Below are 25673 nucleotides of genomic sequence, written 5' to 3' on the forward strand. Positions count from 1 at the left end.
GGCAGGGCAGTGATTGTGTGGTGGTGGGCGGGAAGAAGTGTCCTGATGTCCATGAGGGGTGGGGTATGGGGTCCTTTAAATCCAATGTGTGTTTGAGATGTCCTGTCGATCTCTGTGGAGCTGGGCTGGCTAGTGTCTTTAGGCACCGCCCTTCACAATGACAGTGCAAAAACATGCCCCCCCCCCGCCCCAAAAAGACAGCAAGTGTGGGAAGATCTTGCTGGAAAATCTGCCCCTTTCTCAGGGGAGAAACACCAGTGCCATTTTTTTGGCAAATAGAATTTTCACTGCCTCAGACAGTCTCAGAGCTGATCTGCACTGCAGCTTATCTGATGTTACTGATTCCTTGGAATCCTTGGCTTCTATCGCACCATGATCATAAATTCCCACACACATTCAGCCTAGTCTGTTCCTGGACTGAAGCAGTAGCTTATCAAGTTGGAGCCAGTGATGAAAACAAGGGGCAAATGGGTAGCAGTACAAGGGCAACTAGGTATGGGCAATAAATGCTGTAAGAAGTCTCACAACACCAGGTTAAAGTCCAACAGGTTTATTTGGTAGCAAATACCATAAGCTTTCGGAGTGCTGCCCCTTCGTCAGATGGAGCAGTCTGACGAAGGAGCAGTGCTCCGAAAGCTTATGGTATTTGCTACCAAATAAACCTGTTGGACTTTAACCTGGTGTTGTGAGACTTCTTACTGTGTTCACCCCAGTCCAACGCCGGCATCTCCACACAATAAATGCTGGCCAGCCAACGACACTCACGTCCCACAAATGAATAGAAAAAACCCGAGGAAACTGACTTTCACTTATGGAGGAAGGAAACAAAAGGAAAGAAGTGAATTTTATAGCATGGGGCCCAGTGGAAAGCTTGATAGTAATTTTTTGCTGGTTTTGCTCATCATATGTGCTCATGCACGCAGAATAGCCATTGGGTACTTTACTCAGGAATATCCAGAGTCTTGTGAACCAGCTAGCAGGCAATGCTTTCAGAAGGGGGAAAAGAAAGTTGGTGCAAAAAGGGGAAAAAATCCTCCAAAAATAAAATGAATGCAAATTTATTTCCAAAAATAGCAATGATACTACCCTCTCACACAAAAGTGATATATACTTCTGTAAGAAGTTCTTACACATGCAAGTGAAAAATTACATGTTTTTGTTAATTCTTTCATAGGGTGAGCACACGCTGGCTAGACCAGTATTTCTTGCCCATCCCCAATTGTCCTGGAGGTGGTTTTACACCAATGCTCCTGTAGTTCTGCCCATCACCACTCACCCAGCCAGAGTATAGTTGCTCGTGTATTCGTTTGTGAGAGACAAGCAAGCAGATGAGGAATGCTTTACAAAAGTAAAAATGGTAACATTAATGTTAAATGTTCATACTTCAGACCTGATGTGGAGATGCCGGCGTTGGACTGGGGTAAACACTGTAAGAAGTCTAACAACACCAGGTTAAAGTCCAACAGGTTTATTTGGTAGCAAAAGCCACTAGCTTTCGGAACAGGCCGTTCCTTCGTCAGGTGGGACTCTCACCCACCTGACAAAGGAACAGCCTGTTCCGAAAGCTAGTGGCTTTTGCTACCAAATAAACCTGTTGGACTTTAACCTGGTGTTGTTAGACTTCTTACCATACTTCAGACCAACAGCAATTCAATTTTTGGCTGTACTTTATATATTCCCATAACTAAAATCAAACAAACAGGCTAAACTAACTAACTTGGTACCTACGAAAAGGTTCAAAATATACTTGAACAAGGACAGTTTAACAGCCTTAGACAAAATTACCTTTTGGTTTTTTTGACGATCTTGTAAGAGGAGGAGAGAAAGTGTAAGCATCCTCTTCTGCTAAAATTATTGCCCGTGATTCAGAACTTTTACCAGGTGTCCTTCTAGTTGGTTTGTGGGTAAAAGTTACCGTGAGCTGTTCCTCTTGCCCGTCATCCTCAATATCATCTTTAACAACAGGATCAGATGTTTCTTTGCTTGAAACAGGTTGCTTCCTCCTGGTTGTCTGAGAATTAGCAGGCAAGGTTATCTCAACATTGGAACTCAGTTCAGCAATGTTTTCTAGTGCCACAAGATGGGCATCTTTGGCCCTGCTTCTTGTAAGTCTGCTGGGTGTGGGTGGCATAGACATTTGTTCACTAATCTCCAATGTTGAAAGTGGGTCGCTTAGCAGGGCATGAGCTTCAGAAGGTTTCCCACTCTTCTTTCTCGTAGATCGATGAGAAATAGGAACGATGTCAGCTTGTTGACTTAGTGGTGTTTTTAAAGGATCATGCAAGATGTGTTCTGTATCTGCTTTAATAGCAGCATTACTCCGCGTGGATCTCAAAACCACAGTTTCAGGAACAGTTTCAGTATGTAGAGTGAGTGGCATTTTGGCAACAAGACTACTTTCCATTGCACTCATTCTACGAGTGCTAGCTTTTCTGGAGGACCTTGAAGTAGAATGAACCAAGTCAGATTTTTGATCAAGTGGTACCTTCTTTGGGTCAGTGAAGTTATTTTTCAGGATCTCAACTACACCTGTAACAGTTCTCCTTGTACTCCTCCTTGGTGTTGCAGTTTTCTCAATTTTGGGTTTAACTTCCTGTATCTCCAACAAGACCAGCTCCTCATTATCTACAGCATTATCTTCAGTCACTTTATTACCTTTTTTTCTCAAGGACCTTGTTGGTGTTGCCACTTGCTTCGTTTGCACAACTTTACCAACAATCTCTTCCGACTGACCCGTTTGTGTTTTCTTTACTGCCTTGTCCTGAAACGAGCCACTCCTCTCACTTATTACTGGGCTAGCTACCTGAACAGGTAGGGAGATCAGTTCAGGTAATTCTACATTTGACTGATCTACCTTAAGAACCTCTATTGAGTTATCTGTTTTGGCCACTTTAATTGGTTCAGTCACATGAGGCAACGCTTCAGCCAAGTTGTGTTGATCTTCCAATGGTTCTTGAAGAACTAAAGAATTGTTTTCTATGCATGTCTGCTCTTCACTTTCAAACGTACTAACCTCCAGAGTCTCTTTATTGGGTTCACTAATTTTAGTTTCCATTGATTCCAATGGAATTACCTTTTCATTCTCAACTGAAGGGGGTTGTTGATTTGTCTCTGTGGCTGTCAACAGGTCAACCTCATCCCCATCATTGTCTTCCAATATTAAAGTAAAGTTTTCTTGAATACTATGTTGCTCTGTAATCTCATCAACTTCTTCTTCAGCTTCACTCACAGCTTTTACTGTATTGTAGGACTGCTCTGCAAGTTCAAAGTCATTCTCTCCAACAAATACAACTGGTTCACGCTCCTCCAGTTCTGCAGGAGTTATCGGCCAAGACATCTCTCTTTGGGGCTGCACTTCAACATCGTCAGCATCCTGTAATCAGAAGATTGAAGTTTTGAATAAGAAAATACTTCACAAAAATAATTCCACGTATACATTTTAAGCATCAGGGTGGATGTAAAGGGGAATCCACTGCAGTTTATTTTAATACACTTATACAAATGGATTACAGTTAAAAGAGGAAAGTAATGTGAAAGGTAAGCACTTAAAACTTACATTACCTTTTTAGTTAGAGTTTGATAATAGTTTACAACCTTTCCATACAAAGAAATAGGTGGCCATCCTTAAAAGGGAGGAATCACTTGAGTGTTTGGTTCTCTACAGGAATCACACACGGCACAGTAGCACAGTGGTTAGCATTGCTGCTTCACAGCGCCAGGGACCCGGGTTCGATTCCCGGCTTTGGTCACTATCTGTGCGGAGTTTGCACGTTCTCCCCGTGTTTGCGTGGGTTTCCTCCGGGTGCTCCGGTTTCCTCCCACATTCTGAAAAGGCGTGGTTAGGTGCATTGACCCGAACAGGCGCCGGAGTGTGCCGACTGGGGCAATTTCACAGTAACTTCAGTGTTAATGTAAGCCTTACTTGTGACTAATAAATAAACTTTTACTTTTAACACACTTATATTCCTTTAGTCACACAATACAGAAAGCTTCATTTTAGTTTGGACTGCAATTACTTTGAATGAGGTGGAGAGAGATTGAGAAAGAATGAAAATAGATGATATGCTTACAGATCTAAAGGAATCGAGATACTCAGTGCGCAAATGTTTATACAGACAGTGAAAGGTTTAAATACTTGGTATGAGTTTTGGATTAGTTAGTAAATCTTTGTTCCAACCATGTTTGTGAGATGAAATCTCAGGAGCTGACTACCTAGCACCATCGGGATGAGAGCACTATCAGTAGTAGATTGCAATGGTTCAAGCAAAAAGCCCATCAACACCACCTCATGATAAGAAAGTTGCAATAAATGCGCCTTGCCAGTGTCGCCCACATCCAGAGAACACATCAAAAATGAGTAATGATTGTCCAACAATTAGAGAAATCCAAGAGTAGGACAAAACCTATCCATTAACTAGTCCCAGGCACGTGTATATAATCCAAAAGGGAACTGTGGTATTCATATTGCAGCATTTCCGGTTTCTAATTTACATTAGTGAGGTGGGTTCAAAAACTCAGTTGGAGCCAATACCAAACTTGGGAGGTAGTTGATACAGAGGAGATAGTGCAGGCTGCACAAATGATTTGGGCAAAACGTACTACATAAAATGAATAGTTTGTATGATATCTACCAATTTAAGCTAACTAAGATTCCAGGTTACCATTAGAAATTCAATCACATTTCCCATCAAAGATGCGCAACTGGCCATTATATCAACTCTCAACAATTTGGATCAACAGACTGAGACAATAAGGGATTGGAGATGCAGCACTGACATTCATGACTTGAAAGAGATGGAAAGATGCATCTGTGGCTACCAAGAGGTCCTATAACTTCCTTCTAATTTGGAGGCAACATTTTCCTCTGTATGAAGATGAATGATTGAGGGACAGCTTGTATTATACATAATGCCCAAATAATACACAAAAGTAGTCTGATAAATGTTTACCTGCAAATGCTGAGTGCTTACAGGAAGCAAAACTGTAAGTGGTTCATCCAGTGTACACACAGCATTATCGCTCACTATTTCAACATCATTTTCTTCGTTTCTTAATAGCACAGACTCATTCTCTTCACTGCTTGACTGTGTGGCAGGAATGCCCTCATCATCAACTACAATTACCACAGCTGGAAAAGAAAACGGGAGTGTAATTGGATCGGAGTAACGATTCCTGTTTTGCTGTTTAAACACAAAGTAAACTAAATATGTACTAACTACAGTAGCTTTGTAAAGTGACATTAGATGCACGAGTGTTTAGCTGTTCTTTGCATTTGCATACCATAAAATTTAATACTGAGGAAGTCTTATCTTTTGCATGCCATCTAACTAAAGCTTAGCACAGCTTCAACAATACAGAAAACATTTTCACCATCTTTAAAACATTATATGGGTCAATTTTTAAAATCAATCAATAAAATTAATGCAAAAGCATCCTTTTCTTTCTTTTTGTTCATGGGACGTCAGCATCACCTGCAAGGCCAACATTTGTTGTCCATCTCTAATAGCACTTGAAGTGAGTTGGCTTGCTAGGCCACTTCAGAGGGCAGCTAAGAGTCAACCAGTTGTTGTGGGTCTGGAGTGACATTTAGGCCAGACTGCATAAGGATGGCAAATTCCCTTCCCTAAAGGACATTACTGAACCCGATTGGTTTTTATGACAACTGATGACATTTTCAGTGTCACCATTACGGATTCTAGCTTTATATTTCAGATTATTATATTATTAGGATACAAAGGCTAAATTGAGAGAATGCACCCTCCAGATGGACTGCAACTGTGACCAAATCTCAGATTTTTCCCTTTCTTTTGGGAAGCAGCTGGTGTTTTTCTTGTTGAAATCAGGACTTATATAGAAATATGTTAATGTCTTCTACGTCTTTGTTGGTTTCAATAGGAATAGGGGTACGCCCATTCGGCTATTCAATTGAAGCAGGGTAGATCTGTTTCTTAACATGTTGTACCAACATTCACCCATGTTGGTTCTGTAATCCTTAATAGTCTTGACTAACAAAAAAACTCTCTCAGCACTGACATTGTCAACAACTTTTTGGGGGAAGTGTGTTCCAAATTTCCATTATGCTGCCTGTGAAGGAGTGCTTCCTGGCATCACTGTTGGACAGCCTAGTTCTAATTTTAAGGTTCTGCCCCTTTGGTTTGAGACTGTCACCAGAGGATCCAGAGCTTCTTTATCTACTATATCAATTCCTTGGATCGTCTTAAACATCGCAATTAGATCACACCCATGGACCTTTTACATTGAAGGGTATACAATCCTATGTAATTCATAACTAAACCCTTTTTGCCCCAGTATAATTTTGCGAAGCTACGCTGCAGTTACTCCCAAAGACAATATATCCTTCCTCAGGTGCTGTACCCAGAACTGAAGGAGGTATTCTAAATGGGGGTCTACCCATTGCTTCGTACAGCAATGACATAATTTCTATTCATCTGTTGCATTATACGTTGAACTTCACGTGGTCAACAGAATTAAGTTGAAAGCAATTACAAAGATAAATGTCAGGAGGAACCATAGATCAAGTACTCCCATTTTGATCAGTCGTGTGTCTAACAAACAGAGACCTTGCACAATACTTCAGAGTCTCCAAATGAAAGTATTGAAAATTTGACAAAGGTAAGAGTTTCCATTTGAACAATTTGGAGTGCGCACTTTCCTCCTGTAAAGATCATACTCCAATTAACCAAATCCAGAGAGTTCAGCTGTGGGGGAATGAACGACAATTCTGCAGCGTACTTGTTGCTCTTTGCCCACCCATTTGGGTACAAGAATACAAATATTTTCACTGGTTAAATTCATGAGAAGTAATAGTATTGAACTTGGGGATGAGCAGAAATACAAAAGGATAGAGAGAGAAAATAAAACAGACCTCCAAAGACATTGCATGTAAGCTTTCCCAATACTGTTGGAAGTTTTACAACAGGAGCTAACTTGTTGCCTGATTATCCATTACTGCAGGCCAAGTGGAAAACCCAAGATTATCAAATGCCCTATTATAATGCCCCAAGCTGCAGTCCTGGTACAGCATTTAACACATCCACAGAGTACTGACTACAGCAGTGCCTTTTAAGGATGACCAATGTTAGTCATAAGTGGAACTTTAGTTCTCACCACATCATCATAGAAATAGCATGGCAAAACCTCTTAAATCCACAGATTCAGCTGTTTATGCTTACTTTCATAATTGGTTTACTTGTACAAGAGACATCTAGCAAAGCAGCTGTTGGGTGCCTAAGTACAACCCCTTTAGATATTTGAGAAAGCTGTCTGGGTGGACATCATCCCAGATGTCGTCAGGAGCATATTTGACCAAAGATATTTAGTGAAGGTCAGAGGCAACTTGGTGGCAACAAATAATAAACTAAGTAGCACAATGATTAGGATAATCTCTTTTTAGCACGGGGACTAGAATTCAAACCTCAATTACTTTTATATTAGTGCTTCTTTACATCAAATTCTGGACATCTAATTTCCTGCATTTGCACAACTAAATCTGACTATCCTACCCTTGGTGAAAAGAAATGCATAAAAATCAGCTCACAACTCTTGCCTTCAAGGTACAGCAGCAGCATAAATGTCTCAAGCCAAACACGGATACCATTCTCTTAACAAAAGTGATGGTGTACAAGCATTTATTGACGACATATAAACAATTTTTCTCTCCTGACTCTACAAGAAATGAGCTTGGAAGGTTTGTAGCCAATTCCAACAACATAAACTCAGTGTACAATCACACGTAGTTAAGTGCAAAACTTCTATTACATTCATTAAAGTGTGGCTGGTGCAGGAAACCGCAAAAGTAAATACTAACCCAAGGCAGATCAACCTTCTGAATTTTGAACAAGTTGGAACAACAGAGGAACCTGACTATAAATTTGGCATCCTATACTTGCCCTTGGATTAAGAGATTGTTTTCTCCAACACAGACATTTGGATGAATGTGAAAATTTATCTTTTGATATTAAGGCAATCCCTATTTTTTAAGTAATGAAGGTGAGATACTGGCACTAGAGTCATAGAATAGAATCCCTACAGTACAGGAGGCGTCTATTTGGCCCATCGATCTGTACCAACCACAATTCCAACCAGGCCCTATTCCCGTAACCCTCATTTACCCTGCTAATCCCCATGACATTTGGTGGCACAGTGGTTAGCACTGCTGCCTCACAGCACCAGGCACCTGGGTTCGATTTCTGGCTTGGGTAACTGTCTGTGTGGAGTTTGCACATTCTCCCCGTTGGGTGGGTTTCCTCCGGGTGCTCCGGTTTCCTCCCACAGTCCAAAGATGTGCGGGTTAGGTTGATTGGCCATGCTAAATTATCCCTTAGTGTCAGGTGGACTAGCTAGGGTAAATGCATGGGTTATGGGAATAGGGCCCGGGTGGGATTGTGGTCAGTGCAGACTTGATGGGCCGAAGGGCCTCCTTCTGCACTGTAGGATTCTATGAAATTTGGGTCAATTTAGCATGGCCAATCCACCTAACCCACACATCTTTGGACTGTGGGAGGAAACCGGAGCACCCGGAGGAAACCCATGCAGACACGGGGAAAACGTGCAAACATAGACAGTGATCCGAGGCCAGAATTGAGCTCGGGTCCCTGGCGCTGTGAGGGAGCAGCGCTAACCACTGTGCAATCGTGGCACTCAATGCAACAGAGAAGGCTACAAGATTTAGGTTTTTAAAATTGTGAAGGGTTTTGAGTGTGTAAATAGCAAGAGACCATCATCTCTGGATGGGGGAGTCAACATTTAATCAATTTAAGATTGTTAGCAAGAGAGTGAGGAAAGTAGTTGGTAATTTTTTTAATGTTGAGGATTACTGGGCCATTCAATGCTTTATACAAAATGCAGCTGCGGCAGACAGTACCACATCTTTCAGAGAAGATTAGATAAACCTTTACAGGGGGAGACAATAGGATTTTGAAGTTAGTTTTGATTTGCTCAAGCAAAGAACTGGCAAAGATATGATGGTCATCTGGCCTCCTCCCTCTTTCAGGCAAACCAAATAAACTAACTCAAATTAACTCAGGGACAAAGTAAAAGGGGCAGCTCCCCAAAAGGAGGGGGAGCAGCCCGAACAGAAACAAAGTGCAAAGGAAACTTAAAACATCAAATCAAAATGTGATTGTCGGGGTCTATAATGCACCCCAGCCCCTGCGGTGCCCAATGGGCACGGAAGGCGTCAACTGTGCCCGTGGACGCCGCATGCTCCCTCTCCAGGGACACCTGGCAGCGAACATAGCCGCGGTAGAGGGGCAGACAGTCTGGACCTGTTAATGGCCATAAATGATTTTTGTTGGTACTTTAAACTTTCTCTTAGAATCTGAACAAAAGCGGTGGCGCACAGGCATTTCTTTGATTCTATATAAACTATTACGCTCTTCCCACACACATACACGCACCAGAGATCCAAGTTCTTTTTACCCTTCTTATGATTATAACGTGGATGCACGAGGACTCATAACAATATATGAGTCCTCGTGCATCAGTCGCTGAAAGCAAGCGCACAGGTACTGCGGGAAGTAAAGAGACAAATGGTACATTGGCCTTCATCGCTAGCAGATTTGAGTATAGGGATAGTGATTTTTTGCTGCAATTGTATAAGACATTGGTGATGCCACATCTGGAGTATTGCGTGTAGTTTTGGTGTCCTTATCTGAGGAAGGATGTCCTTACTATAGAGGGAGTACAGTGAAGGTTTACCAGGTTGATTCTGGGATCTGTCATATGAGGACAGACTAAATCAGTTAGGATTATATTCACTGGAATTTAGAAGAGTGTGAGAGGGGACCTCATAGAAACTTATAAAATTCTAACAGGGTTAGATAGGGTAGATGCAGAAAGAATGTTCCCAATGGTGGGGGAGTCCAGAACTTGGGGTTCACAGTTTGAAGATTAGGTGTAAACTTTTTAGAACTGAAGCAAGGAGCAATTTCTTCACCCTGAAGGTGGTGAATGTGTGGAAGTCACGACCACAGAAAGTAGCTGAGGCCAAAATGTTGTCTGATTTCAAGAAGAAATTAGATATAGCTCTTGGGGCTAAAGGGATCAAAGGATTTAAGGGTGAAGGTTGGGGATCAGAATATTGAATATGATCAGCCATGATCAAAATGAATGACGGAGCAGACTCGAAGGGCCAAATGGCCTACTCCTGCTTCTAGTTTCTATGTTACAGGAAGAAACAAAATGGACGGTTTAAGAAGCTTATCAACAAATTAATTACCCATGTAACAATTACTGCATTTCAAAATAATTCATTGTGGATAAAGTGTCTTAAAGTGACTCACAAATGTGATAAAGTGTTATATAAATGCAAATCTTTCTTCCAAGTTAACATATGAATTGGGAGTAAGAGTATGCCACTTGGCCCCTCAAGTCCATTTCGCCATTCATTAATATCATGCTGATACATAAACCCAAGGAGACATGTGTAGAATCTGCATACTTGTATAACTAGACAGTATTGGTGCTGTATAAACAAGCTCAACAACAGCAAATCGGGCCGTTCATTTTATTAGCTGGACAATCATCTTTACACACATTTTTGTTCAGGTGGTTTCCCGCCGACTTGGATTTCCGCGCTAAAGCCCCTCCAGTTGCTTTCAATTGTTCCTTGGCAAACAAACCTGTTGACTGTAGATGCTGCATTGAAAAAAATTCACAATAAAAGCTCACCTGCAATAGAAAGCTAGTTCTATTTAAACTTGAGGTGGTAATTTTACACAAGTAATAAAATGAATTGCACATACATTCAGCCTCTGCAGTGACTGGGTGCTCCTCGCTCTGGAACAATCTGTCCTTTTCCTGTGATTCATAAGACAGCAGTTGTTCCTCAAGCATTTCTGGATGCGTGCCATCCCTGTACAGAGAAACAAAAAGGCAAACATAGAACTACCAGCTCAGAAGCAGACTTTTTGCCCTAACTTGTTAATGTCACTTTTTAGGTTCCACATGAGCCTACTACCATCCTATTTCACCCATTCACATCAGCAGACCCTTCTGGTCCTTTCCCCTCCATTTACTTATCTGACTTCCCTGAAAGAGATTTGGCTGCCTCAGTCTATATGAGGATTAAAGTTTCCATGATTACTCGATTAGCCTAATTTCTTCCACTGTAATTTGCCAGCCGTGGAGGTTTCCTTAAAATAAAATGGAGTTGCAACTGATAATTGTATGTTCTTCTTCCAAGCCACCCCAATGCCATCATTCTTTACCATCTTATGACGACTGCTCCCTCACACAATACTTCCAAGAGCGGGCATACAATCTGCTCTCAAGCCCTGGGTCAACATGTCAAGAAGTGTCCAAGACTGGTAGAAAAAGTTAACAGATGAAAACTGCTTTCTAAAGGTGTGCTGTCGAAGTGACATGGCCTTCTAAGAAAAATGCTTAGAAACACCGATTTAACCAAAATGCCAAGACAGCGCAAAACTATTTGCAATAAAAATCATAAGGAAAGGAAAATACCCTGGACAATTGCTGCAACAATTTGAGCAAATATTGTAGAATATAGAAGCATGCAGGCAACACCGTAATGCAGACAAAGAAGCTAAAGGGGAAAATATTCCAGTCTTACCCCTCATTAGCAGATTCAAGGTTATACTTCAATGGGGCGGCTTCTTCATTATTTGAGGTGATGAATGCTGTTGCAATATTTTCTGGTGGTGAATCAGTGTCCAAAACTAACAACAGAAAGTATAAGCAAGTTAGTGCCTTTGTCTGACAAACAAAATTAATTGAAGTTAAATCTACTTCAATCCTAAAATGTAGGATTTCCTAGAACACTGCAATTCTCTGATTGAGACCCAAAGGAGTCAACCAGTGTACATGGCAACATCTACAAAATGAATTGCAAGAGCAGTAGAAACAAATAAACCCAAACATATTGCTCCTTACCAACCTCTAGGAGGATCCAAGTAACTCCCAAGTCTGAGCAATGAAGTGTTCAAGGCATTTGGCATACCATTGTACAGCTCTATTTTAACCTGCGTTACACAGTATGCATGCATGGCTGGCTTAACAGGCCAATCAATGTCTAAAACAAAAATATAAATCTACTCAGTTTAGCAAAACATACCTTCTTTGCATTCAGAAGTTTGCTCAATATCTGACACAACAAACAGATTTTCATTTGCAGGCACATCCTCATTTTGTGTTTGAGGCACTGTCAGTTCTTGCTCACTTGCAGCACCCTCCTCCACAATTTGTTTCTCCGCACAAGGAGGATCACCAGTCAAGATTCTCTCTCCATCACTTAGGAAGAATACATCTGCAGAAGCCTCTTTGCTCATTTCCTTGGACGTGTCCCCTCTATCCAGAGACTCAGCAGCATCCACATATTCTTCCATGGACCACTCTTCTGTTCTTTCTGAACTATCAACGTTATCTTTTGGGACTTGAATTTGATCATCATCCATGTCAGTACCAGGAAGATCAACCACCGCCACTTGCTCCGACAGGACCTCATTGTCTGGAGTTAGCTCACCAGGGGCCTGGTTGTCTGTAGTTGAGGGCCACGACTCTATAGATGGCGTTCGCGGAATCCGTTCAGATGATGAAGCCAGTAGCTGTAATTGATCAGCAGCTGCAACCTTGAATTAAAAGGGATGTCAATTTGCAACCAATTATAAAATAACAGGTTAATCAATAATCTGCGCCTTGTAAATTCTGAGCTTGCAGGCAGCCATGGGTTAAAAATGCTCTTCTGCTTCACCTATAATTGACAAAATGCTTATACAATTGGCAAAGGAGAATAAAATAATTAGGTGGCAAGCACCTCTTTAAAGGATCTCAGAGAATTTCATTAAGTTATATTTTTGTGCACTCAATAAGACCACACCTAAAACAGGCATTATTAGAATTCTCAATGACTAGTTAGGATTCTTTTTTAAACTGCACATACAGTAACCATTGAAATAATTTTATTCTTGTCCCAAACAAAAGACAATTCAAGGGGAGATGAGCATTGAAAGATGACATGGAACACAGGCAAAGGACAACATATCCATCACTCCTGCAATCTGCCTATGAGTATACGATTCCACAAATTTACTTCCGGCATCAGCTCAATCTTAACTGTCCATTTACCTTTGTCTAGTCTAAGCTTGATCTCAGTTTGTGTTGATACGGGAGAAAACCCTGGGATCCAGGTGATCTATCCCCTTTAAAGTTCTAATTTAAATCAAAAAAAAAAATCACCCATTGCAAATGTTCCAAATTCTGCACTCTCCGTAACACAAATGCCAAAATCTCAATTTGTCAGATTTATGCCACACCTTTTCATTCCCTCCATGATTACAATGTCACCCCTTTTGATAAAGAGTGCCCAGAAATGGACAAAATGTTCAAGGCAGAAAGAGATCAATCTATCACCTCTTGGATCACTTACTTGGACATGCTCAATTGCTTGAGCTATGTGCCCTGTTGCTTTCTTCATCACTGGTGCCCACTATGCTAAAGGGTATTTTAGCTTCAAAATTAGTACTTTTATTAAAAACATATCTGAAGGACATTCTGAGAGATCTCTCACGAGCTTTATGACAGCTGGGTCCCCACAATTAGCCCACTATGACAACTTCTAAATTAACCTATCTTAGCATTTATGACATGAAAAGGCATCGAACATTCATCCTGCGCTTTTCAAAAATTTAGGAAAATAAATTAGATAAATGTTTGTGATTCAACAGTATTGATGAAATCCATGGAGTAATCTTGAATTCAAGAATTTGCACAGAATGTTCCCTGACTTTTATCTGGTCGTAAATACCTTCAATTGAACAGAGAAGTGTCATGAAATACAGTCCTGCCATATAGATTATTAAGCATTAACATTTTGAGTTTAGAATTCAAAAGTTCTGGAAGACAGATAGCTAATGGTCCTGACATTAGCAGTTAAAGAGATTTACAACTCCCTTTAATGAAGCACCTAAATGCTAGCCTAATCCAAAACTACAAAGTACATACTCCATTAGTCCAACGAATAGTTGGTTCTTCCTTCATAAAAGAAATTTTGGTCTCTTTAGCATGAAGTGGAGGAGTTGAAGATCGACTTGGTGAAGCACATGGTGATGTTAGGGGTGTGGGACGAAGGCTGGATCTTAAGATCGATTGAGGAGTAAAATTGGCAAAGGTGGTCTCTGAAGATGTAAATGCTCTTGCCCTCTAAATAGAAACACAAAACAAAGTATATATTGGTAAATGAAAACTAAGTTTGATGATAGTGCCTTTCCAATTAAAAAGTTAATACCAGATACATGGAGTAACTATCATAGCAATATGGAGTACATACAATGTATTCATACCATATAATACCCAGTTCAAATAGATATTTATTAAGAGGTGGTACAAAAGTTATTTCATGTTTTTTCCCCCGCACATGACAAACTATTCCCATGATGGGGGAGTAACATTAACTACAGTATCGTTCCTTTGCTTAGGAATTATTTAATAAAGTTTCATAAAACGTAACATACTCAATCTAGAAACATGCATAGAAATTAACTGCATACCTTCATCACAGGAGGGGTCTGCAAAAGTTTTAGCTCCGATGCCTTAGAAATGCCTCCAAGATAGCCAGAATTGATAGTGTATGGTTGCAATGGATTGGTTGCCATCCAAGACGGACTAGCCTTACTTTGTGCACATGGAGTAGTCTCTGCATTCAAGGGAGAGTGGGTCTTCAGCTGCCGTACAGAATCCAATATCCTAATCAAAGAAAAAACTCTGTCGGAAATGTACTCTCTCTATAAAAGCCTTTCTTCCAACAATTTAATTTCTTCACATCGCCACACATGATGCAGCGTGCCTTCAGTGTAAAGATGGAGCTGTGTCCCCAAGAACAAAAACTGTGGTGGTGGTCATTCCTACCAATACCGTCATGGACAGGTCACTGGGACAGGTTGAAAGAGAAGGATAAGAATAAATGGGTTTTCCCCTTGTATTTCTTTCCTCTCACCAACTGCTGCAAGTCCAGTTTGGTAGCTATGCCCTTCAGGACTTGGCGTACTCTATCAGTGGAGTGTTACTGAGTTATTCTTGGTGATGGAAACTGAAGCTCTCAGTCCAAATGGTAATAATTGGAGCAGTACTGATTAATCTGAAAGAGTAGGTGGTATCAGTAGGTTTCCTTGTCCGTGCTTTACCTCATGCCATGGGAATTCAGAGCCTGGGGTAATTCATAGGATCGCTACAGTGCAAAAGGCTATTCGGTCCATCGAGCCTGCACCAACAGCAGTCTCACCCAGGCCCTATCCCCGTAACCCCACATATTTATCCTGTTAACCCCCTTTACACTAAGGGCCAATTTTAGCATCTCCAATCAACCTAACCTGCAGATTTTTGGATTGTAGGAGGAAACAGGAGCACCTGGAGGTAAAACCATACAGACACAGGGAGAACATGCAAACTCCACGCAGACAGTCAACCAAGGCCTCCGGAATTGAACCCAGGCCCCTGTGCCACCCCTTATTGAAGATTCCTAGGAATATAGCTCGCAGTCAGGAGGCTATCACATTGTAGTAGGGACAGACATGGTGATAGGGGAGTCGGAGATGTTGACTGTTGAATATGATGTACAGTGGCAATGTCACTGGGCTAGCAGACCAGAGGCCCAGGTTAATGCCTTAGGGACACATGCTCAAATCTCACCATAACATCTGGTGGAATTTAAACTCAACTAATTAATTTTTAAATCTGGAATTGAAAGATTGTCTCAGTAATGCTGAAAATTAAACTATTATCAATAGTTGGATAAACCCATCTGATTCACTGATGCCCTTTTAGGGAAACAAATCTGCCAAAGACCCACATCAATGTGGTTGACACTCAACAGTTCCTAAAGACAATTAGAGATGAGCAACACCCATGAAAAATAAAATTCGAAGTACGAATAGGTCAGGTTTGACAAGACTGTGGGACAGCTCTTCCAATAGTGGCTCAAATCCTAGATGATAACGAGGAGGACTTTTTTTAAAGTTCGACTGACTGGGTGTGCTATTGAAACCTGATAGCTAGAACAAACTCAAATGATTTATCCAGTTTTATTTTAATCACATTTCTTTGCAGCAGTTTGATTTGATGCAAGTGGCTTAGAAACATAGAAAAACTACAGCACAAACAGGCCCTTCGGCCCACAAGTTGTGCTGAACACGTCCCTACCTTCTAGACCTACATATAACCCTCCATCCTATTAAGCTCCATGTACTCATCCAGGAGTCTCTTAAAAGACCCTATTGAGTTTGCCTCCACCACCACTGATGGCTTGCTAGGCCTTTTCAGAGAGCAATGAGGAGTACCACATTGCTGTAGGTCTGGAGTCACATTTGGTCAGACCAGACAAAGATGACAGATTTCCTTCCCTTAAAGACATTACTGAACCAGTTATGTTTGTACAGCAATGCAGTAGCTTTACGATGACCATTCCTGAGACTAGCTTTTTATTCAATGGTTTTAACTTTTTATAACTGAATTCAAATTCACAAATAACCATGTGAGATTTGCACTCACATCTCTGGCTTACTATTCAAATAACTACCTAGTCTGGCATGATCAAGGGAATTTTGCATTGCATCCGGTCTCCTTTATTGACCTGGAAGTACTTATGAAAATAGTTCAGGTACCTGACACTAACATCCTTCTCTCTGAGGAATACAAAATAGCCCAAATTTTGCAGCTGTATGATGGTAAAACGGTCAGCACCAACGTCATTATTATGAGAAGCTGACAGCAACTGCTGGCATATGTCCATGCATAATTAAAAGTGGAAATCCTTCAGCTCTTGTCAGTGATTCTCCTCACGTCCACAGGATGTGAAGTCTTTACAGATTGAAATCAATTAGAAATTCCAAAATTGACGTGAATTTCCACTTTTTACACTATTATTCTCAATGTGCAAGTCTTGTTGAATGAGGTGTAGTGGGTTTCTAATATAATACCACATCAGAGTTACTGCTGAGCAACCTCGCTGTCCCTTGAAAAAACTGATTTTATATTTGTAGGAACAAGGAAGCAGTAGCAGGTCAATCAACTCCTTCAGTTTATTTGAGATCATGATTGATCAGAGGCCTTACAGACTTTGCCTCACATACCTTAACGTGTGGATAAAAAATTCTATCAAACTCAGACTTACAATTTACAACTTAGTACCAACTGACATTTTCAAAAGGAGTTCCAAAGCTTTCCCATTCTGCTTGTAGATGCGTTTCTTAATTTCATTCCTGAAAGGACTGGCTCTAATTTTTATATTATGCAGGCTAATCCTAGACTTCCCAATTAACAGAAAAAGTTTCACTCCACCTTTACTATCTTTCCTCTTATACCTTGTAAAACTTCAATCGAGTAATCTCGTAACCTTCTAAATTCCAGAGAAAATAACCCTAATTTGTTCATCTCTCCTCATAACCGAACCCTTGGGAGTCCATGCACCATTCTTGTAAAACTACACTGCATATCCCAACTTATGTTCCCCAAAGTGTGGTGCCAACTTGTTTACGCTACTTCAGGTGTGGCTGAACCAGAGCTTTGTACAGCTGAAGCAATGACTTCTACCTCATTGTATTCTAGCCTCCTAGATATCAAGGGTTAATTCCATTAGTCTTCTTGATTATTTTTTGTACCTGTGCATGACATTTTAATGACTTATGAACTTGGTTACCTAAGCGTCTTTGCGCCTCCACTGTTCCTAGCTTTTCAACATTTAGAAGCATCCTGTTCTAACCTTTTAGGTCCAAAGTGGATGACCTCATATTTGCCTATACTGAAATCCATTTGCCACAAATTTATTCATTCACTCGATCTATCTATATCTCTTTGTAGCATCAAGCTTCCACATACACTGCATACAATGTAATTTATCTTTGCATCATTGGCAAATTTGCTATCTAGCTTTCTATCCAAGGCATTAACAAATAGTGTATAGTTGGTACTCAACAAATCCTTGTGGAAAACTGCTAGTCACATATTCCCAATTAGCGTAGCTGCCATTACCTCCTACTCGCTGTCTCCTGACACTCAGCCAATCTCCTGACCAGGTCAATCATTTTCTTTCATGGGTTTGAACTTTATTAAACAGTCTCTTTTGAGGGATTTTATTTATATTACTTCCAGAAGACATTAGATAATATTAATAGATATTCCCCATCTCATTAGTTTAGTTACTGCTTCAAAAAATTCAATCAGATTTGTCAGGCATGACCTACCCTTTACAAATCCATGCTGGCTTCCTCTGATCAGCTGAAAAATTTCAAGTTAATTATAGGCTTCAGCAATTTGCTGAGAACAGATTTAGGCTAACTGGTTTATAAAATTCCTTGGTTTCTCTCTGCCACCTTCCTCAAATAATAGAGCAACATGTGCAATTTTCCAATCTAAAAGGAACGGTTCACAAATCAAAAAGAAACTTTTGCAAGATTGTAGTTAGAGCGACTGCAATGTTCTCACTTGCATCCTTTTAAACCCTGGAATAAAATCCACCTGGACCTGGGACGTTTTCACGCTTCAGTGCCATAATTTTCTACATTATTGTTTACATTCATTTTAATGAGCTCCTCTGACTGTTCTAGGATTAATTTCTTGCAATTTCCAGCATTCTGATCTATTCCTTTCCTGTAAATACGGACAAATTATTCATCAGGTCTTGTTTCCTTATTTTTATTGACAATCTCCCTGCCAAATGCCTAAGGGCCCTACATTGCACCGAATCACTATTTTTCCTAATCGTAAGCATTTTTTGAAATGATTTTGACTCTCCATACTCCTGTTTTATTACTCTGTCCTGTTCTTCACATCTTTCCCATTTGCCAGGATGTTTTTTTTTGCATTCTGTAATACTTTTCCTTCACTTTTATCTTGTCTCTTACCTCTTTAGTTAGCTATGGTTGTCTTTTTTGACAAGCAGAATTCTTGTTCCTTTGGGGGTATAAACTGCTGCTGCATCACATTAAATTTAACAACGCACACTAAGCTTTTATCATTTTATAAATTAACACATTTGCCCAGTTTACTGTGGACCATTTCTGTCTCTCCCAAGTCAGCCGTAGCTAAATCTAGCTGTTTTATGTTTCCTCCTTTCAAACACTTCACTAAAATCTTATTGTATTATAATGGGGAGATGGTGATAATGTCACTGGACTAATAATCCAGAGATCCAGGCTAATGCTCTGAATGATAAAAGAGTGTTAATTCCTGGTTTGTGTCTGTGAAAATTCTTCAATGTGTTTGGACACTTAGCTTGCTTGGAGATACTGTGCTCACTGAATGCTAGAGATCTCCTATAGATGGTGTCAGAATGAAATTAACGTTGAGATAAGATAAATCTGCACCACACAGTTTGCTCGATCTTTGCTGGCAGCTTTGCTGGAGGTCAGTGGCCTGCTGTGCGTTTATTCTAAGATCCAAGTTATTAACTACAGATGTCGGTCAGCACACAACTTAAAACTCATTTCTAAAACAAATCCTCATAAGGAGCAACATTCCAAAAGCAGGGAAAGAATGCACAAGAATAATAAAGAAAGAGTGCATGTGAGACAGAGTGCAAATAAATTTATTAAATAAAGCAATGTCTACCTGGAAAGTCTTTTAGATTGTCTGTTGATTGGTGTCCCAACAAAAGCATTAGATACTTCAGTAGTCCTGGCAGCTGGATTAACTGAAGGTGGTTCGCTATTCCTAGGACTGAAGTTTATTTTTAAGAAAGAAAAATATGCTTTAGTACAAAGATCAAGATCGACTGTTTTTCTAATATTTAAAATACTTTCACCTTTTCAAAAAATGTGTATATGCAGGTTATGGCAAGAAGACTGTACTGCAATAAAGGTTACCGAGTAGCCAGGGTGAAGTTAGAGAGCAAAACAATTTACAACATCATTTTAATGTCCACATTATATCATTCTACAAAATGGGCAATTTTAAAATTTGCTTATTAAAGGCACAAGTTCTCTGCCTGATGCTTAACTGGTAGAATCCAAGCCCTTTGCCTTACAAGAACAAAGTAGACCTTTCAGATAATAATACTGTATTTAAAGACTGATTAAACAGTAGTGTGGTTTTTCCCTCACCCACTTCTCACTGGCAACTCCCAAAGGATGAAAATCACCCACAGCAATCTTTAAGAGTGACTCACTTTCTTTCCATCCACTTCTCATATACTGGAGTGATTCATACCCTTCCCTGTGGCAATAGATATTTGAATTTTGCCAATTCTTTGAAGACAGTTGCTTCATATTTCTTGCAAACCCACAGCTCTCTCCTCATTAACTCCAATAATTGTGTGTTTAGGAAGAACGAGTCGAAAGCTAGCTTGCATTTCAAGAAAGCAAAAGTTACAGACTCTCCCAGCTCCTGCCAGATACACAGTGAACTGGTTTATATATTCCTGCAATAATTCTCGAATCCTTCCCAGATTGGGGACAGCTGTGCTGAATGAACAGCTTAAAGCAGGAATTCTATTACAGCATAAATTCAATATTAACATCCCTATTTACTGTCTTTAATGGGTTCACTCTTGGTCCTTTATCAGTTGATCTGGTTGTTTCACCTAATATTAAATGCAGCTCCCAAATCACTTCCATTGCTAAAGTTGCAGTTAAAACTTTGACTGCCCCTTTCTGTACTGAAGCTCGTTTTCTCCTCAGTAACTCTTAATTGCTCTTAAACACCAAGTCTTTGTCAGCATCTGCGCAGACAATTACTGGATGGATCTTCACTCTTGCACCTACAGCCTAAGTCACACAAACTTTCTCAGCATTAACTTATCAATACTACAGTTGTTATCCATTTCATCTCTGTTAAGTTACAAATTAACCATCCCATAAACAATTTGGCTTCCCTATGCCAAAATCAACACTCATTGCGCTATTAGCTGTTTGAGCTAATTATTTGCCATCTCAAAATTACAGACATCTTAAATCAGTCTCAACTTTATCTTCCAATTTTTAAGATCTATGTTTGGCAACATATACTACTTTTATTCAACTCTTATCTCCTTTTGATTCTGCATGGTACAGACATACATTATGAAACCATCCTCGACCATTTTCTGGACACAGCTGAATAAGTAAAATCACTACAGATGTACTAGAATTACTTACCTGTTGGGAGGAGATAGAGCAGACTCTTGTTCATTTTTTTGCCACACCTCATTAACCTTTGAAAGCACCGAGCTGATGAATGTTGCACGAGTAACCACACTTCCTGAAGTTGTCCGCCTTGCCACAGTAGATAATGGTTTGGGCCGCGTAACTGTTTACAAAACATACCCAAGATTCAACACATCAAACCACTATGTAGTGGCCATTAACAAAGCAAGTGGAACAATGGGCCAAATACTAACTGCTAAAGATTAAAGGAAGGCCTAGAATGTTTTACTAGGAAAACAGTGCAAGGTATTCTTGCTTGTAGACAATGGCGAAGACAGCTGTGACACTGGTGGACAGACTGAGTTCCATAGAATCCCTGCACTGCATAAAGAGGCTATTTGGCCCATCGAGTCTGCAGTGATGCTTCCGAAAGAGCACTCCAGCTCAGCCCATTTTCCCACTCTATGCCCACATGTGCATTGACCATAGCCAATCCACATACTCTGCACGTCTTTTGACACTGAGGGGCAATTTAGCATGGTCAAGTTACCTAATCTGCACATCTTTGGACTGTGGGAGGGAACCGAAGTACCTGGAGGAAACCCATGCAGACACAGGGATAATGTGCAAGCTCCACCCAAGACTGGAATCGAACCTGGGTCCTTGGAGTTGAGGCAGCAATGGCATCGTGCTGCCATGTCTCCCAGTTGCAAAAAAATGTTGAGGATGTTGGACTGTAAATAGTTGACATTTACTTCCCAAAATGAAGTTAAGCTCTTCAGTATAGCTAATCAATACCTCTACCTGGATACAAGGTCAATGTGATTCACATTACCTTGTGATTAGGTTTTTTTTGGATGGGAAGGGTACTGAGGAAGCCAGTGAAATCACTTTACAGGCTTTCCTAAAACATCACTGAATACCACAAACAGAATGGTCTGCCAGGTCCAAAAGAGAGAAGGGCAGCGAGAGGCCAAAAGACTCTGGTTCTTCACGCTGGAACATGGGTGGGAGCTCATGCTTGGATTGAAAAGACCAAATCTGTGAGACGTTAAAACAAAACCGGAACATTCACCTAGCTTGCACTGGAGGGGGGATCTCCAGTAATACTCTCACCGTGAAGGACAGTTCTGGGATTAAACGTTAGCAGGCTGAGAAAGAAAGAGAACATCTCTGGAGCTTATTATTATATTGAACTGATAGTGGGAGAAATTAATATTTACTTAAGGGCACTGTAACATATGGCTGTGAAGTGTGTTTCTTTGGTTCTGCTGAAAATAATGTGGGTATTCTGTTCTGCGGTTTGAAGTTCAAGTTGCTTACAAAGGCACTGTTTAGTCAACAGTGCTTTTATTACAGTAAATGTCTTAAAGCCAGAAATCTTGTGTCATCCTTTGTCATCAAAATGTACCCCAGAAAAACCTGAAAGCCAATCCCTAATATTAGAGAACTTGAGTTATAGGAAAGATTAGAAATATTTGAGCTTTACGCTCTTGAACTGAAGCAACAGAGTATTGACCACAAACAGATATACAGGATAATAAACAGTACAGTAAAAAAAAAATCCAAAATATTTAAAAAACTTAAACTATGCCTGTATAAAGGAAATATTTCTTCAGTTTAATAAAAAGCCAAATTCAGGTTTTGCGGCAACAAGCAGTTCTATACATAGAGACACAATATGGATTTGAAGGCCAAGAAGGAAACAAAGAACACTAGCAATGTTAAAGAAACAGATCAATTTTATAACAGCAGCAAATTAAAAGCGTAAGAAATAACAGCATGATTAGACCATAAGGTCCCTTGAGCCTGTTCCATCCATCATTCAATAATATCATGGCTGATCTCAACTTTTTCACAAAACCTCCTCATCTTTCTCCTAGCGTCTGAAAATCTACCTCACCATTGAATATGCTCAACGACTGAGCATCCAAAGTCCTCGGGCATAATGAGTTTTAATGATGCACAACCCTTTGAAGAAATTCCTTCTCAACTCAGGCCTTCAATGACTGACTTCTTATCTTGAGACTACACCCCCCCCCAGTTCTAGACTCTCCCAGCCTGGGGAAACAACCTCTCAGCATCAAGCCCCATCAAAATAGATCACCCGTCATTCTTTAAAATCCAGATAGTATAGGGCCAATCTACTCAAACTCTTACTGCAAGACAAACTTCTCATTTCAGAAATTAATCTCAGCAAATCTTCACTGTATTGCCTCCTAGTCAAGTATACATTTCCTTTGATAAGGAGACCAAAACCGTGCAGTACTTTGTCTCACCAGAGCCCTGCACACAACTGTAGCAAGGGCTCTGACGAGGAGCGCCATCTAGACTCGAAACATTGGTTCTATTCTATCTCCAAAATGCTGTTAGACCTGTTGAGATTTTCCAGCATTTTCTGTTGTAGCAAGACGTCCTTGCACTTGTACCCTGGTCCCCTTGCAATAAAGGCCAACATGTCATTTTCCTTCGGAACTGCTTGGATGTACCTTCATGCTAATTTGGTGTTTCTTTTACAAGGATATCCAAACTACTCTGAACATAATTTAAAAGCTTCACTCTGTTTAAAAAATACTCTGCTTTTCTGTTCTTATCAAAGTGAATAATTTCACATTTCCCCACATTATACCCCACCTGCCCCTTTACTGCCCATTTCTCTCTGCTGCCTCTTTCTGTCGTCCTTACAGCTCACTGATCCATCTAGCTTTGTACAGTCAGAGAAAATATGACATTACTCATTACCGTTAAAGTCATTAATATAGATTATAACTATGGTCACAGAACTGATCCATACAACAACCTTACTAGTTGTAGCCTGCCAACTTGAAAATGCCCGCCTTTTCCCTACCTTTGCTTTCTGTCCTTTAACCAATCCTCTACCTATGCTAATACATCATCCCAACCCCATGATTCTTTATGTTGTGTAATAACCTGTTATGCGGCACCTCAAAATTGGAATTCTAGAATCTAAGAACATAATGTTGATAATATTACACCAACTGGTTCCCTCTTTATCTACCCTGTTATATTCTCCAAAAAAACGGTAACTTCGTCAGGCTCGATTTTCCTTCCACAAAACCATGTTCACTTTACCTATTCATACCATGATTTTCTAAGTGCCTTGTCAACACCACCTCAATAACAGATTCCAACACTTGCCAATTCTAGGGTCCTTTTGGATGGATGAGTTAAGACGCACTTAAGTTTTCTTCAGTATCTGTCTTGTCAAAACAAAAACTTTAAAGGTAGCTTTAAACATTGCAGATTTCAAAATATCTCAAAGCACAGACTCACCTTCGCGTAAAATTGCTAAATGATGGTACGGTTTTGCACGTTCCGTTGCTAGCTTTCTTTGAACCCTTGGAAGAACTTTTCCATACTGCTCCAGAATGGAATTCCTGGCAGCTGTTCTTTCTCGAATGTGAGGATCACGGTCATTCTGACAACAAAAATTTAGAAAATATTTTATTCCTGTTGTTTTCCTGTTTTACATCGACATGTTTAACTTTCTAGTTTTCTTCCTACAGAGTTAGATCATTTTTATGCCACACAATCAACACTGAAATGTGTTTCTTTCTACAGGAAGAAAGATGTACAATGCAGCATAGATAACCATAGACAAGTCTAATCACTGGTGGATTTACCCTGGTTTATCATTTGTTTATGACCTATTGTCTGAACGTTGTGTTAAATCATGTTCAGCAGAATTTGAAACAGTACGTTCTTTCCTATATCTCTCGACAAGAGGAAAACAACTAAAAGCTGCTGGCACACTGTTTACTAACTAAGTGCATAGCGGCCATGAAAATTGTAGACATGGCCTAAAACAGAAAGTAGCTCAAGAGTAATGATTTGTGGTTGCACTTGCTAACACTTCAACTATGCGGGGGAGGTGGTCGCACTCGCTGCACACAGTGATTGTCTGTGCTATCACTGCCAGCAACACTGCAGGTAGCTGTCAGCATCAAAGAATAGAATCGTTCATAACATTGAACAGTGTAAAGATATTTTAACAAGTGCACCACCAAGGAAATGTTCTTCTTCAAATTTCTCTCTGACATGCAGTCTTAGATGATGTATGAGCTTGCTCTGACAGTCTAAATACCATGGTTAAGGATTGCAGTTCTTGCAGAACACTGATCCTCAAAATACCAGTTTGAAAATTCTGGGATCGTGATCTGACCTAGAATCATAGAACCCAAAAGTGCGGAAGAAGTCCATTCGGCCCATCGAGTCTGCACCTGACAACCCAGGCTCTATCCCCGTAACCCACATATTTACCTTGCTAATCCTCTGACACCAAGGGGTAATTTAGCATGGCCAATCTACCTAACCTGCAGATCTTTGGACTGTGGGAGGAAACCGGAACTCCTGGAGGAAACCCATGCAGACACAGGGAGAATTTGCAAACTCCCCACGCGGACACCCAAAGCCAGAATTGAACCCGGGTCCCTAGCGCTGTGAAGCAGCAGTGCTAACCACTGTGCCACCCCATATCTTGCTTGATCTTGCTCGCCGCCCTGCTCCTGACTCATCTGCCTTGCTCACCCTCTTGTTGGCTGCTCACTGTCTACCTCTCATTGC

The 25673-nt window shown here is 40.4% G+C and overlaps 1 protein-coding gene across 3 annotated transcripts in view; it reads right to left on the reverse strand.

Annotated features, from left to right (window-relative positions):
• ahctf1 (AT hook containing transcription factor 1) overlaps positions 1 to 25673 on the reverse strand; it is an 86807-nt gene that overhangs the window by 7763 nt on the left and 53371 nt on the right. The window contains exons 24-34 of one of the 3 annotated variants that reach the window (XR_013499615.1): positions 24384 to 24528; positions 21102 to 21252; positions 19579 to 19686; positions 14526 to 14721; positions 13981 to 14178; positions 12095 to 12608; positions 11594 to 11699; positions 10767 to 10876; positions 10558 to 10659; positions 4950 to 5128; positions 1778 to 3373 (exon numbers count right to left, since the gene is read on the reverse strand). Coding sequence is in view for 2 of the 3 variants with exons in the window: in XM_078229513.1 (XP_078085639.1) it covers positions 1786 to 3373; positions 4950 to 5128; positions 10558 to 10659; positions 10767 to 10876; positions 11594 to 11699; positions 12095 to 12608; positions 13981 to 14178; positions 14526 to 14721; positions 19579 to 19686; positions 21102 to 21252; positions 24384 to 24528 (3397 nt within the window). In the remaining variant the exon portion in view is untranslated. The remainder of the gene's footprint in view (positions 1 to 1777; positions 3374 to 4949; positions 5129 to 10557; positions 10660 to 10766; positions 10877 to 11593; positions 11700 to 12094; positions 12609 to 13980; positions 14179 to 14525; positions 14722 to 19578; positions 19687 to 21101; positions 21253 to 24383; positions 24529 to 25673) is intronic. The other 2 variants (XM_078229513.1, XM_078229514.1) reach the window with 2 other exon arrangements.

The sequence above is a fragment of the Mustelus asterias genome, chromosome 15 (genome assembly GCF_964213995.1).
Source record: "Mustelus asterias chromosome 15, sMusAst1.hap1.1, whole genome shotgun sequence".
In the NCBI taxonomy this organism is placed as follows: domain Eukaryota; kingdom Metazoa; phylum Chordata; class Chondrichthyes; order Carcharhiniformes; family Triakidae; genus Mustelus; species Mustelus asterias.